Here is a 14,547-nt window from a genome sequence, read left to right as displayed (position 1 = left end):
AACTATCAGTGTAATTTTGGTATATAAAATTTGTACTTTTTTGTTGCATGAAATATGGTGGGACCACAAAATGTACCAATGATAAATAGTAAAAATAAATAAATAAATAAATAAATAAATTGTGATTGAAATTAAATTTTGATTTTTATTGGATATTAGAAACAACTTTTAAAGTTTCTAAAAAAATATTTCCCGAAAAGGCCCCGGTTTGGTTTTGATTATTCAAGCCAAAAAATCAATTTTTTGATTGTTACTTAACATGGTTAGCCGTCATTTTTTACTTCTTCACTCATAAGTTAGACTCATTAGCTGTCATTTTTTACTTCTTTACTCATAAGTTAAACCCATTTTTCTCTATAACGATCAAAAAATTGATTTTAAGAATCGGTACCAAACAAACTCAAGGTTTAAATTTTTGTTGAGTCAATTTCTTTCAATGCCTTTTCAACAGGTGAGTAAAAATAAAGCAAAACCTTCCTGTGTAAGCAAGATTTACAATTTTATAAGTGAATCCATATATATAGTTGCTTTCCATGCAATCTTTCCTTCTCTGTCTTCCAAACCCACCCTCGACCCCACCCACACCAAAAAGTAAAAAATAAAATAAAATAAAAATCTTCAAACACAACCACCCCCCGCCCCCAACCGCCCCATCTCTCTTTCTTCAATTCCATTCGTCTCTCGACCAATCTCTGTTAAGGGTCCTCGTTGGTTAAAAATGAACATAATACTTCATTGAGTTACTTGTCCAAACAAGTCGACATTTTTTAAGATGAAAATCAAAACTCCTCTAGTCTTTTCCGTCTTCAACTAAATCAACCTCCCATCCCTCCCGAATATTTGTTGTGCCTATTTGAGGTCCATGTAGACTTTTATTTAAGAGTTAAGCCACTCGATCTGCATCGATGACCATGAGGATGATTGTATCCTCACATGGGATGAGTGGGTCCCGCATAAATTAAAGAATCCCCACTCCCATGTGTGTGTACACAATCATACCCGCGGTCACTCCCACGATTCGTGTGGCATAACTCTTTATTTAAAACTAAACTTAGAATGCATCACCCTGGGACAGACCCAGGTCCAAACTTAGTTCTTTGTAAGTCGAATTAATATGCTAAAAAATAAAATTACACATAAAAAATGTACTAATTAAAAAAAAATCCTTTTTACACATAAAATATTGAATTGGACTAGGCCCAGCTCCCACTAAATCAGCCAGTGATTACCCTTAACTTCTTCAAAATAAAATATAATTAAATTTCAATAAGGTCACTTGAATCTACCTGACCCAAAACCGAATACTTAAAATATTGAATTGGACTAGGCCCAGCTCCCACTAAATCAGCCAGTGATTACCTTTAATTTCTTCAAAATAAAATATAATTAAATTTCAATAAGGTCACTTGAATCGACCTAACCCAAAACCGAATACTTAGCCTATGTTTCGTTCATGTTTGTAAATTATTTATAAGCACTTAAATCACTTTTTAGTCACATATTTTGAGAATTCATAAGTACTACTTATTTATTCACAACTCATTTTTATTTAGCCTCTAATTGATAGTCATTAAAAAAGAGTTTTTAAAAAAATTAAGTTTACATGCAAAATATATATAAAAAAATGAATGACAAACATGAGCTTACTTATAATCTCAATAATTTATAAAAATTTCACAAAGAATTAAGGCCCCGTTAGGTAAACATTAATGTAAAAATGAGAATGAAAAATATAGTCATTATGAGCCCCACACAAGAAATAGAAAGTCAAATGTGGTGACTTGATGTGATGAATAAGGGGTCATATTTTTCATTTTAATGAACAAATAATGAGAAACAAACGGGGTCTAAGCTAATTTAAGTGAAAATTGTTGACAGAAGTCTTTACATTCTCTCACATGCGTGTGAGACCCGCATGAATAAAAAATTTCAGAAAAAGTGACCCCATCCTTTATTGTGAGTGTTCAATCGGGAAGACTGTCAACGCCTCCCAGTCAGTACCCTACCTTTGGGCTAGTTGATTACGAGCACTACTCATAGTGATGCCCATAACTTTTTACTTATTGTGTATTCATTCCTTGAATACTGTCCGATGGTCGGTCCACAGCCTTGTGCTAGTCTTGTAATGCTTTAGTTTTTATTCATCGACAGGATGGTCAATCTCTTTGAATAGAGTTTTGATACGACTTATAATTTCGACTTGAAAATAATAGTCAACTTACTTACCTTTTAACGAAAATTAGTTCGGTTCAATAGACCTTAGAGCCTAAATATTGTGATTATTTTTTTAATCATTAAATTTTAAATTGTTTCATTATTAGCACTCAACTTTGAAAAGTGTTTTAAATTAATTTCATTTTTCTCTCATATTTTTAATCAAAAAATATTTCATAAAATAATATTACACGTAAATCGAAAATTATTCCTCCATTTTAATTTGAGAAAATGGGAGCCAAACGGGGGCTAAGTAACACTATAATGCGTTCAAAAAATAATGCTGATGATTTTCTCAAATTTTAAACACATTTTCAAAGTGAGCCCTGTTTGGTCCCCATTAATTTTCATTCCATTATATTTCATTTTTCCCTCTCATATTTTCAATCACACAATCTTTCATAAAATAATATTACACGTAAATCGAAAACTTTTCCTTCCTTTTTAATAACTCATTTAAAAAAAAATACTATTTCACCAATTTTTATTTCCACAAAATGGGCGAAACGGGGCTAACTTGCTTAGAAAGTCATGACTCACTAGCTGTCAGAAAGTGACACGAGATTGATGTTGGCATCCTTTTTTATATATATGGATAGATACTTCCCCAAAGGACCACAATAATATTGCTTGGAATCTAAGTTTGCCCATTTAATTTAAGTAATTCTATAATTTATTTCAATGAAAACTTTGTGTATCTTAAGTCCTTCTTTGGCAACCACTAAATCAAAATTTCTTTTTCTTAAATTAATTTTCAACCATACATTTACATAGTAAAATATTTTACATGCAAACGCAAAATCAACATTTATATATATATATCTCATTTTCAAAATCAACAATTATTTAGTACTGAATACTTCACGTGCACTTGTTGAAATTCAATTGAATTCTAATTTCTTATTAATATTTTAAGATATACTTTTGTTTCAATATATTAATGAATTAATTATATTTGCATGAACTGTACGGTAGATAATTGGACTGGGGTCGCTGGTGGTGATGCCATTGATCGGAAATCTCTCCGACATATATGGGAGAAAAGTGATGCTCACCTTCCCTATGACTTTTGGGATTCTCCCTTTAGGTATTACTTCTTCTTTACTTCTCACTTATAATGTTGGCAAAAGATGTTTATCGAATAAGTTTTATCATAAATAAGTTATTTAGCTAAAATAAGCTATTATGAATACTTTTTGTGTAAAAATAATTTGTGAAATGGATCTGTCGTGATAGTGTAACAGAGGAGTAACTTCAATCTTTATATGAAGCGATTAAAGAACGTAGTACAAGAATAGAACGAAATATGAGTTCTTTATATTTAAATTTTGCTCTACACCAATTTACAAATGTTTTTCAAAGGATGTATAAATTCTACTTGCGTGTGAGAAGACATAAATATATAAATTTTTTATATGTTCGACTTCTATACAAATAACTCAATATATCGTCTTTGTAGTAATTTGGTTTTCAATCTTTAAAAAAGAAGTTATTTCACTAATTCTATTAGAAGTATACAACAAGTCCTTATTGATTAAAACTGTTCAAATCTCTACTAAATTCTTTCGTGCCATTGCACGAAATTATGTTATGTTTCTCAACTTGAGTTTGTTACCCAATACTTTAAACTAAGCCATATTTTCAAAAGGGTTTTCATATAATTTGACAAAAATTAAGATAGTTTCTGCTTGTAATCGATTGTGGTATTGTAATTAAAGGTTGGGAAGCCAAAATAATCTCTTTTAAAATATAATTACTAACTAGAGATAAAATATATTGGGGACCAATGGTGCATTTATTCAAAAAGTAATAAAAAACTACAAAATGAAAATACTAGAAGAGAAACTCAGCACCGTTTGGTAGCAATTTTTTACCCAAAAAATCAATTTTTTTATCGTTATTTCACTATTTCAGTCGTCATTTTTAAATTCTTCACTCACAAATGAGATTCACTTTTCTCTTTAACGATCAAAAAATAAATTCTCAAAATCAATATCGAACATGCCTTTTTTGACCAGCACTTCTCTCTCTCTCTCTCTCTCTCTCTCTCTCTCTCTCAAGGAATCTTTCACATGGGTAAAAGGAAAAAGAAAAAAGAATAATAGCTCCAAGGAAAGGAAAAGTATAAAAACAGAAACAAAATAAAGCAAAAAGAAAAAGGAAAAAGAAAAAGAAAAATATAATTTCAGGTCATCCATGGATCGTGTTTCATCTGGTAGCCCGGACTAATCTTGGATCTTTAGACACCTTTAGTGGGATGGCTTGGCTCGGCCATGGACCTTAATCCTGTAGAGCCGAGCCCGCCAATGAGCCATAGTAGTTTTTTCATTAAAAATTAGAATTATCTAAATTTATTTTAAAAAGATATACAACATAAAGTAACATTCACTATGGCATAAAATAGAATTTACATAAATTCGATATAAGAAGTTTATGGGCATGCCCGTGAAGAGCGTGCATGTATGAGCCCAAGCACGGTTCGGCTAAGCAAGCTGAAAATCGAGCTCAACTTGATTCGACGCTCATTTTAATGTATGGTCAAATTGTCTATGAGTTGAGCTCAAGCGCAATATTGAGTAGCCTGAATCGTCATATCATTTTCATCAAGAGCCTAAAATTAAATGATTAATAAAAAAATTGGAGATAAGATTTTTTGTTCACTTTGCATATTAAGTCCCTGTTTGGTAATATTTTTTCAAAACCTTTTTTTTCTCATACTTATTTTCAATCATATATTCTCATAAAAAAATATTCTTCAAGTAAATCTTTTTCTTTTTTAACTACATATTTTTCCCAAAAAAAAAAAAAATACTATTCAAAAACCCATTCTTCCCTCACACACACAAAAAATAAATAAAAAATAATAAGAAAAAAACTCGAGCTTGTGGTCTTGGGTCATTGAGCACGAGCCAAGCTCGAGAGTAAAGCTCGTGCATGAACGAGCTCGAGCTTGGCTCGTCAAAGAGCTTGTGACTTTGACTAGTTGGGCTCGTGGGTACATGGGCCGAACCAAGTCTAACTCAACTCATTGCCACCTCTATTCATACATCCTGACTTATAATCACAAAAGCTTTATCAAACAGGCATGGTCGGAATATATTTTATTTACCAATAATGAAATAATTTCCTTGGAAAAATGATCATTTTGCTCTACCTGTTTGACTAATATTTTTGCCATTACAGTGATATTGGCCTGCAGCAGGACAAAGTATTTTTTCTACACTTATTATGTGCTCAAAACTGTCATTGCCATGTTTACTGAAGGAAGTGTTCAGTTTCTTGCTCTTGCATACGTGGTATGTTCTTCTTTTCACTCGTTCAAATAAATTCTATGAAGGATTTTTACCTAAGAAAAACCAATTAATGTAACAATATTTTCTGTTTGATTACAGGCTGATAATGTTCCTGAAAGCAGAAGGGTTTCAGTATTTGGAATAATGTCTGGCATTGCATCTGCTTCTTTCGTGTTTGGGAATTTCTCTACTCGTTTCCTCTCCACTTCTGCTGCTTTTCAAGTAAGTATATACTCTTCTGACTTGGGATTCCATTTTAAAGGACTAGTCCTATTTAATGGACTGGATTTATACCTTAGCATCAGACACCTAAAAGATGGTTTCTCGTTTAAGAACACTGTTGACCTCAATATTTGCACCAATAAAATTCCGACCACCTCCCCTTCACGTCGACATTTCCTGCACCCCAGAGCACAACATAAGGAGGCAAAGGCCTCGGGTCGAGAATAAGGCTTGTGACTGTTTGCACTCTGATGATCAAGTCAACTATCGGACAAGAGATTATGAGAGCTAGAGACGGGAGAGAGAATTTGGCTAGAGTTAGAATCATTCATATCTTGATTGCAAATGAACTCTCTCTCTCATACACCGACACACATATAGAAAAGGGCCAAGTGGGCTAATGGACCTAGCCCAAGCCCAATTTGAGGTTGTTTGATTAAATAGACCCAATTCAATTGAAAAATTGATGCCTATTCATCAATGTGGGGACCTTCCGTCACGTGCATGTCACGTAATTTATATATTTAACAATCTTGAAAATGGTTCCTTTGAGCTTCTAGACCATTGAATGGCTTGTTTGAGCATTATGGTTTGATAGGGATCCATATTAAGAGGTCCTATCAGTAACACAAATTCTTATATATCGGATATAACTTTCATATTCAAGTATTCAGACCGAAATTGGATTTATCCTGTAACATATGACTATATAGGTACATGCCCACTGTATCTTATTGTATTGATCATTTAATATTGATATCATGTTTTCCAATAAGGGTGTTCTAGATATTTTGCCTTATTAGTTAACAATTATGACAAATTTCAGTGATGTTTTATAAATATTGCTGTTAAAGTCTGTTAACTGCCAGTGATCTTTAAAAGCAACTTTGGAGATGTCGGAGTGCGCTCATAAAAATATAACTGGGTATTTCCGGGGATGCTCCAATGCCTATGTTGGTGAAATGACTATAAAGAGAGATAATTGACAGGATAAGTTAGGAATGTGTATTTTGTATTAACTAGATGTAGCTGACAAGTTGGTAGGAAGTCATTTATAGTCACTTGAGGTCCGTGTGATAGAGTCGTGTTTGGACTGAACAGGAGAAGTTCTATCAGAACTTGGCTGAATTTTGCTCCTTATATGGGCAGGGATGGAGTTTTATTCCCTCATCTCTTAATTTGGCAGTCTATTTTCTTATTTGAAGAGGATGCTAAGAGGGTTAATCTGCATTCATAGAAATAAATAAAATCAAGTAACGATTCCTTTTTTAATGTAATTCTTTATATGATGTCTGTGTATAGGTTGCTGCATCAATGGCAGTGATATCACTGGTGTACATGAGAGTGTTCCTTCCTGAGTCAATGATGAACAACAGCATTTGTGCAAAGAACACAGAGACTACTTGTCTTTTGGAGAAAGCACCCACAAAAAAGTGGCAGCTATTCAAGAATCTGCCTTCAGTGGATGATACCATTTGCTTGTTAAGGACTAGGTTAGCCACATTTACTCATGCTAGAGATTGATTCTGTTTTATAAATAGCAAATTAAACTTACTTTGAGGTAATTAACTATTATCCGTTCCTTTTGACGGATCATAAGGCTTGTCCATGGCCTTTGTCCAAAAATTTGTCCAATACTTAAAATACCCTTATGGACTAGCACAAGGGCATTGAGAGTGATGGTTTATACCTAAAATCCTTGATGGGTTGGTGGCGTTGTTGACAGGAGGTGGAGGGTGGTGCATTTTCCTAATTGAAGAAATAATTTAAAATCGAAACAACAAATACGAAAACGAGTAATACCCTCATTGAAGTCAGGTGACATTCAATTTGAAATTTTGTTCATTCAGTTTGGATTGCATCATTACTCTATAATTACGTGGGAAATATTGGTGGAAGACAATTTGTTAAATGTAAAAAATTGGGAAAAAGTTGTGAACTTGAACAAGAGAGGAAGAATATTGATTGTCTTTGGGAGAAGATTCCTTATATTTATTTTGCCGTTTCTAACTGTACATTGATATTTGCTATCTTGCAGCTCCACATTTTCAAAAGCAGCTTCCGTTGCATTTTTCGTCACTGTTGCAGATGTTGGCGCTGGCGCTTCTTTAAATGTATGTTTCTTTCATTGTTTTCCATGAAAGATGTCATATGTCTCCACTCTGAGCAGTTACAGATAACTTGTAAATGGATATCTTAGTTTGAAGTCTGAATTGCCCGATTTTTAAGTGATGCACTTACAGAAAGTTTTACAAATTCTGGTTTCAGTTGTCTAGGTCCTTCATGATAGTGCTCTTTTATAGGAAAATCAGAAATGGATTTATAATGGCCTGTTTTTCATTTAACCATGATGCAGTACTACTTGAAGGCTCAATTTCACTTCAACAAAGATGAATTCGCTGATCTGATGATAATTGCTGGGATAGCAGGGTCAATATCGCTGGTAATTAGCCTTCATGAGCTAATATGTGCATATATTCAAGTTCTTATACTTATTCATGTTCGGTTTTGAACTCTTGCAGCTGATTCTCATGCCCGTATTAACTCCTTTATTGGGAGAAGAGAAGATGCTTTCAATAGGGCTCTTTTTCGGCTGTGCTAATGTAAGGACATTGCCATTTCCTATCGGAATTAGCTTAAATAATCTGAAAGTCTCAGTGCTTGATGCTCTTTCATACAAAGTTTAAATATAAATTACTTCATTTAAAGGTTACGCCTTGTATGTTGAACTCTGTGGAACCCAATTTTACTATTTTCTCCTTGAACATGGATCGGCCTTATCGGGAAAATTCCTATTATATATAAAAGGGGTTTGAGGGGCCTTTTCTCTTAGAGAAGACAGAGAGGTGTGTTAAAACCCTTGTAATCTCCTTCATTATAGTGAAATATATCCAGCAGCAAGTGAACGCAACTATCACATTAAGGGTAAACTACTATAAATCTATGTGTTTATGTGTTATGTTTCTGATTTTGTTTTGTTCATTATTTCTCTAGGAGTTGGGGAGGATGAATTCCGTAACTTTTGATTAAACTGTTCTATTACTTTCAATGCAGATGGTTCTTTATGGCATTGCATGGGCCCCCTGGGTATGTTCTTACTGGATTACTCCTTCGAATTTCAATAAATTTGTTTTTCACATTATGCTATCTCATCTACACAAATCACGTAAATGTCAAGAGTCAAGACCATCGCTGGCCACCCCATTTTGAAATTTCATATTCCTAGCCTCTCTTCTTCTCTAGAGAAGCAAAACTCAAATGTAACATTCAGTAACGCTGATAATTCTAAATTTGTAGGTTCCTTATGCTGCTGCCATGATCTCTGTTGTGGCTACTTTTGCAATGCCATGTGTAAGTTCTTTGTTTCTTGTAGCACAGGTCTTAAACATGGATTTAAGCGTTAATTTTAACCGTGCATTGCACTTTGCAGTTAAGGAGCATTGCTTCCAAACAAATTGGTCCCAATGAACAGGTGAATTTTGAAATATCGATATCACGTTAATCTTGATGAGCTATGCTTTATTGTTCTGATTGTTGCCCTGGTAGATGACAAAATTGTCCATAAAATGATCAACGTAGCAGAAATGAGGTTGCTAAGATGTTTGTGCGGTCATATTAAAATAGATTAGATAATAATCGAAAAATATATGCCAATAAATAAAGGTAGTGCAGAGATTGACTAAGTAGCTGGACCTAAAGAGACACCGCAAGAAGTCAGAAGAGGGAAGAGTGTATAAAAACAAACATGGCTTGTTACAGTTGTTGTGGAGCTTGTTGCTTTAGATTTTCTAGTGGATCTAGCAATGAATAATTTGAAGTGCCGACACATTGGAAACCCAAATTTTATTGAGAATGAGGCTTAGTTTGTCATTGTATTATTGAATACACAGTAACTAATACTTCCGAATTGTGTTGTAAACTTTTTCTCTGGACCCTTCAGAGGGTGCTGATTTTGACATTGTTTTTCCTTTCAGGGAAAGGCTCAAGGATGCATTACAGGCATCTGTTCCTTTGCTAACATTGTGTCTCCACTTGCTTTCAGCCCTTTAACAGGTAAGTAGAACCATTGTTTTCCGAAATTCAATAAAAGCCTCGAACTCATTGTAATCTGATAATCTGCTTTTTTACAATTTTTTTTTTCAGCTTTGTTTCTGTCAGATAGTGCACCATTTCATTTTCCAGGATTCAGTATTATGTGCTCTGGCTTTGCTGCGGTAGGTGCTTCTTCCTGCAGATACTCAGCTCTGTATTATTTCTGTTACTTAATTTATTACATAAATGGCATGTTTAATACCCCCAATAGTGGACGGTAGTTCACAAGATAAGAGAAGATTTTAATTTGGTATTCTTCACTAATATATCCGTTAGTTCGAATCCTGCGTAACAAACATAAAGGAAGTGCATGTCTGATACATATTGTTAGATGGTATTGGACAATGGAATAGATCAGTTGTCATTTTCTGGTTCTAGTGGTGAAACTGTTTACTTGTTAGTTGATACATCTCTTTCATATGATTTTTGGGATCAAATGAAAGGGAAAAGATCAATAAATTTCCAGAACAGGGTTTTCACCTACAAAATGTGCTGGGCCACCAGGCAGGTGAAAAGCATGGGTCCAGCCATGGACAGTCTGTGATGGGCTGTGTACGTTCAACAATCCCATTGTGATAGTTCGATAACCTAGATGCCGAGATTTTTTGTCTGACTCGATCCTGATTGCATTGCCAAGATCCATTTGGAACCTATTGATCGAAGAAAAAAGAAGTGCTCATAGACCGGCCTTTAGGAAAAAGAACTTTGTCTGAACACTGTAGGCATGCATCAAAAAGTGATTGGTCAATCCCTCGTGTATAAAACTATAGAACCTCCTGAAAACTTATTAGGCTGGTCCAGGCAGACCTATATATGAAGGGGTGGGGGGAGGAGGATGAAGATTTATGCACAAAAGTAAAAGCCCATATGCCTGACTTGTCCCCACATTGCCCAAATAATTTTAATAGCTTGCCACGCCTAAAAAACTGAGGGCGGCAATCTTGAAACTGGCTGAGTCCAACTCAATTTACACCTCTAGTTGCACATAATTGGGATAAGTGCGTGCGGATTAGGTAAAATATTGATGCATGAACATATGTAGTTCAACTACAAATTCATTCTAAAGAAGTTTTGTGTTTGTACAGATGGTAGCATTCATTCAAAGCACCATGATAAGAGCAACTAATCCTCCTACAAGTTGCAGCATTGACAATTCCAACTCTGAGGAGCCTTAGCTTGAATTACAGTTCATGACAACCCATTATGGCCCCTCGAAATCATTTAATTTTATAACTAGAGAAGTCAATCTTGGAGGCTATGTGGAAGAAAAGACAGACAGGATTTGAAGTACAAAAAGATGTATTATTGTCTATATTTAATGTTCTAGGTATACTTTTATTTGGAGTCAACATTTCTGTATAGTAGGAGAGAAACTAGTATGGATGTAAAAGACATGCAGATGTAGCCTATGGTTATGTGATGTAGAAAAGTAGTATTTGTAATTTTGTTATCGAATTTTAAGGAGGAAGAATATAATATCTTCATTCTTTCGTTATTTTGCCACATGAATACATGTTTTGAGTTGTTATACATGACATTAACATGGTATTGGAGGCATGCAAAGTACATTAGTTTAAGTCTTGTAGTCATCCATTATGCCAAAAAAAAAAAAAATAAAAAAAAATTCATGTATCAGATATTTGATAAATAATGAATTTTGTGTGCCCGTGAGTGGCACGTTGAAGACACGAGTTAAATAAATGAATATGATTTGTTTCTAAAACTTTAAATTCTTAGATGAAGTTGTTTATTTGATCACACTATCAACTTTTAGCAAAATCTCATCTTACAAAAGATGACTTTCAACCTAAATATACAATATTATGGGTCGATCTTACTTCTCAAGTACCGACACGTAGGAGAAGAAGCACTACATGCGATTAAACACTGTAATTTTGTTGGAAGTTACCCTTTTCTTATTGGGGAAAAACTAAAAGATTGGTTGGGATAACTAACATTCATTTCATCCAAGCTTAGTATAATACTGTTTATCATCTTGTATAAGATATGATATTGTTAGATATATAGAATTTACATTCTACAAAGTCGGTCACTTTGGCTGAAGACAATTTAAACAAACACAATTGGTTATTATATAATATTTCAAACTTTTAGATAAGGTAGTTAGCATTGACCTTAAAAAGGCACAAGTCGGGACATTCTGAACCACCTCCTTGCTTAATCATCCCTCAGTACCCTTTTTTGACCATCAGAGCTCCAATGAGGATTTTTCTAGTGGTGACCGCCGTTGGTAAAGTTCTAGGAGATGAAGAGCAAGAATTTGGCTAAGTTTTACCATATATAGGCTGTTTTTATTGTAAAACCACAAGGTATTTATAGATTTATTGAGCTTTGGGACTTCTTGGTCATTTTGCATCATTTGGACACGTGTCACGTTATTATTAGTAAGCCTGTATATTTCCATGACTCTTGTCCTCTCCCTTCCCTTCCATTTAGTGGGTTGTTACTTCAATAAGATTCCCCATATTATGTTTCCCCTCATATTCTTACAATTATTTTGCCACATGACAACTCTCTTGTGCTATTACTAGTTATTGGCATGTTCAATGCATACTGCTTTTTGCAATGATATATTTAATAAATTAAAAAATTCATGTATTTTTTATTTGTTCATCTCCAATAATAAATGGAAAAGTGATCAATTATTTTTTGGAATTAGAATGAATAATTCATTAACTAAATAGGAATAATATCTAATAGTAGAGACAAGAATGGGTAGGGTCGCACTCCATGGAATTTATATCTTGTAGAGCAAGCAAAGCTGTCGACACAGTGTGAAAGATGGGTGAGCTGTGATCAAGCAAAAATAGCACAGTTAGGGATGACAATTGGGCCCGTAAGATTGAGCCACCTGTGGCTTGACTTGGAAAAAGGTCGAATCGATCCGGCTCGAGGTTGGGGCCGAGCCCCATTTTGAGGCACTGGCTCGGGACCGAGCTCAAGCCAGCTCGTGCGGCTCACCAGCTTGGGCTTAAAAAAGGGGGTTAAAGGCAGCAACACACTGCCTTTTATAAGGCAACTGAGTGCTGCCTTAAGGAGAAGCAAAAAAGAGCCGAGCCTACCTGGTCGACTTGGGTCCCAAAAAAATTCGCACTATTTTACTAGAGCCAAGCCTGTGTCTTGAGTTTTGGTTCAGTTCATTAACATCCCTAAGCACAGCAGGCGAACTTGAAAATAATTCAGTTAAGCACAATAGCCATATTTAGAGCATAACAACCTAATATTGAAATGGAAAGTCAACAATACGATTTTACTAACAAAAGAGCAATAGTAGATTATTACAAACAAGGAAAAAGTTTAAAGTAAGTTATGTAGAGATTAGGCTTTCATATGTAGTAGACACTTTGTACACCAAAAACATTGAGAATTCATCGTTGATGAGCTCCAAGACGCATGTATCACCTATTTCCTTGGTCTTTTCCTTGCATAGTCTACACAACCTACTGTGAAACAACGTACATCACCATTTTGTCTTCAATTTGTACGCAATTGTCAATTATTATGTGGAGAATCATGGATTCAAACATTCTGCACAAATTTGGGTAGGTGTCTTCAAGCAAAGCTCCAAATATATACTACAAAAGAATATGAAAATTGAATATACCACGGGATCCAAAAATAATTGTAGAAGGCAAATATAAATTATTTTTGTACGTTTTTATTTAAAAAAGAAATAACGTTGAAAGATTTGAAATTCAAGAGTAACTCACAATTCTTCGATAACCATCACGATTGGCTGCAAATGTTATTCAAAATACAGGATTATCTATGTAAGAAACTTACGTTCCAGAAGTGTCAGACTCATTTGTTATTTCTATAACTGAACAATCAAATATTGGAAACATCGAATGTGAATTTTTAGATTTATTCAAAAAAATAAAATAACCAACTTTTAAGCCATGATTAATTGGGATTAATTGGTTAGGAATTTCGATTTCACTTATGTTGTTTAACATGCTTCTAATTACAATTCATTCACCCACTATTCATAAGTGCCGACGATTGAATTAATCTAATGTAGCTAGTGATCTCTTTCAAGCAACACTAATTCTATTCATATGCCTAAAATTTCTATATTTCTATGTAAATTTGCACACATGTGAATGCATTAACTTATATATTAATTCAATATGGATTGTATAGCCTATAGTTATCTCTCGATCTCTTATAATAGTTAGGTTATCTATTGCACGAGCTAGAATCATACATCACCTCTCGGTCTCAATACTATCCCTAAATCAATCAATTGTTGTGCAAGCGATCGACGCATTAATAACACAACAGATAATTAACACGTATTAAAGTGGCATGAAGTCATGAAATTAAATAAATGTCCAAAATCCTAAATTACATTGTCATCCTAACAACCAATTTAGCCAATCATAATTGAAAAATTAAATAATAAAAAGATGAAAAAATTTCCGGTTTAATACAAGGAACTAAAGAAAAGAATCCTAGCAATTGTTGTTATTTGTCACTCAATTTCTAACAATGGATTGTCAATCTCATCTTCCAAGCTTGTATATCTTCCAGCCAATTGTATTATTCAACCTTCAAATCCCAAATTGAAATACAAATATTGAGGATTCAATGTGTTAGGATTTGTAATTATGCCTTAAAAATGTATCTCTAGCCTTTCCTAATTTTGGAGTGAAAGGATTCTTACTTGTAGATCTAATTTAGGTAATTAGAAATCATAATTTTA

The 14,547-nt window shown here is 34.0% G+C and overlaps 1 protein-coding gene across 1 annotated transcript; it reads left to right on the top strand.

The window, feature by feature from the left end:
* Positions 1-3,180: 3,180 nt before the first annotated feature.
* On the top strand, positions 3,181-11,317 carry LOC111394430 (hippocampus abundant transcript 1 protein). Its single transcript, XM_023020256.1, has 13 exons — positions 3,181-3,301; positions 5,398-5,510; positions 5,607-5,729; positions 7,032-7,222; positions 7,768-7,843; positions 8,086-8,172; positions 8,252-8,332; positions 8,784-8,816; positions 9,027-9,080; positions 9,160-9,201; positions 9,704-9,782; positions 9,873-9,943; positions 10,907-11,317. Exons 1-13 carry the CDS (start codon positions 3,217-3,219, stop codon positions 10,994-10,996), a joined length of 1,125 nt encoding a protein of 374 aa, XP_022876024.1. The 5' UTR covers positions 3,181-3,216; the 3' UTR covers positions 10,997-11,317.
* Positions 11,318-14,547: the final 3,230 nt, after the last annotated feature.

Source organism: Olea europaea, chromosome 5 (genome assembly GCF_002742605.1).
Source record: "Olea europaea var. sylvestris chromosome 5, O_europaea_v1, whole genome shotgun sequence".
Taxonomy (NCBI): domain Eukaryota; kingdom Viridiplantae; phylum Streptophyta; class Magnoliopsida; order Lamiales; family Oleaceae; genus Olea; species Olea europaea.
The sequence above is the reverse complement of the archived record's forward strand: the minus strand, read 5'-3'. Positions and strand labels throughout refer to the sequence as shown.

What these genes read in the sequence shown, in the direction of transcription:
- LOC111394430 (XM_023020256.1), top strand. Translation starts at nt 3,217, where the DNA reads ATGCCATTGATCGGAAATCTCTCCGACATATATGGGAGAAAAGTGATG. An exon ending in ATTTGCTTGTTAAGGACTAG is followed by an intron (nt 7,223 to 7,767) that starts GTTAGCCACATT and finishes GCTATCTTGCAG; the next exon opens with CTCCACATTTTCAAAAGCAG. An exon ending in TCTTTTTCGGCTGTGCTAAT is followed by an intron (nt 8,333 to 8,783) that starts GTAAGGACATTG and finishes CTTTCAATGCAG; the next exon opens with ATGGTTCTTTATGGCATTGC.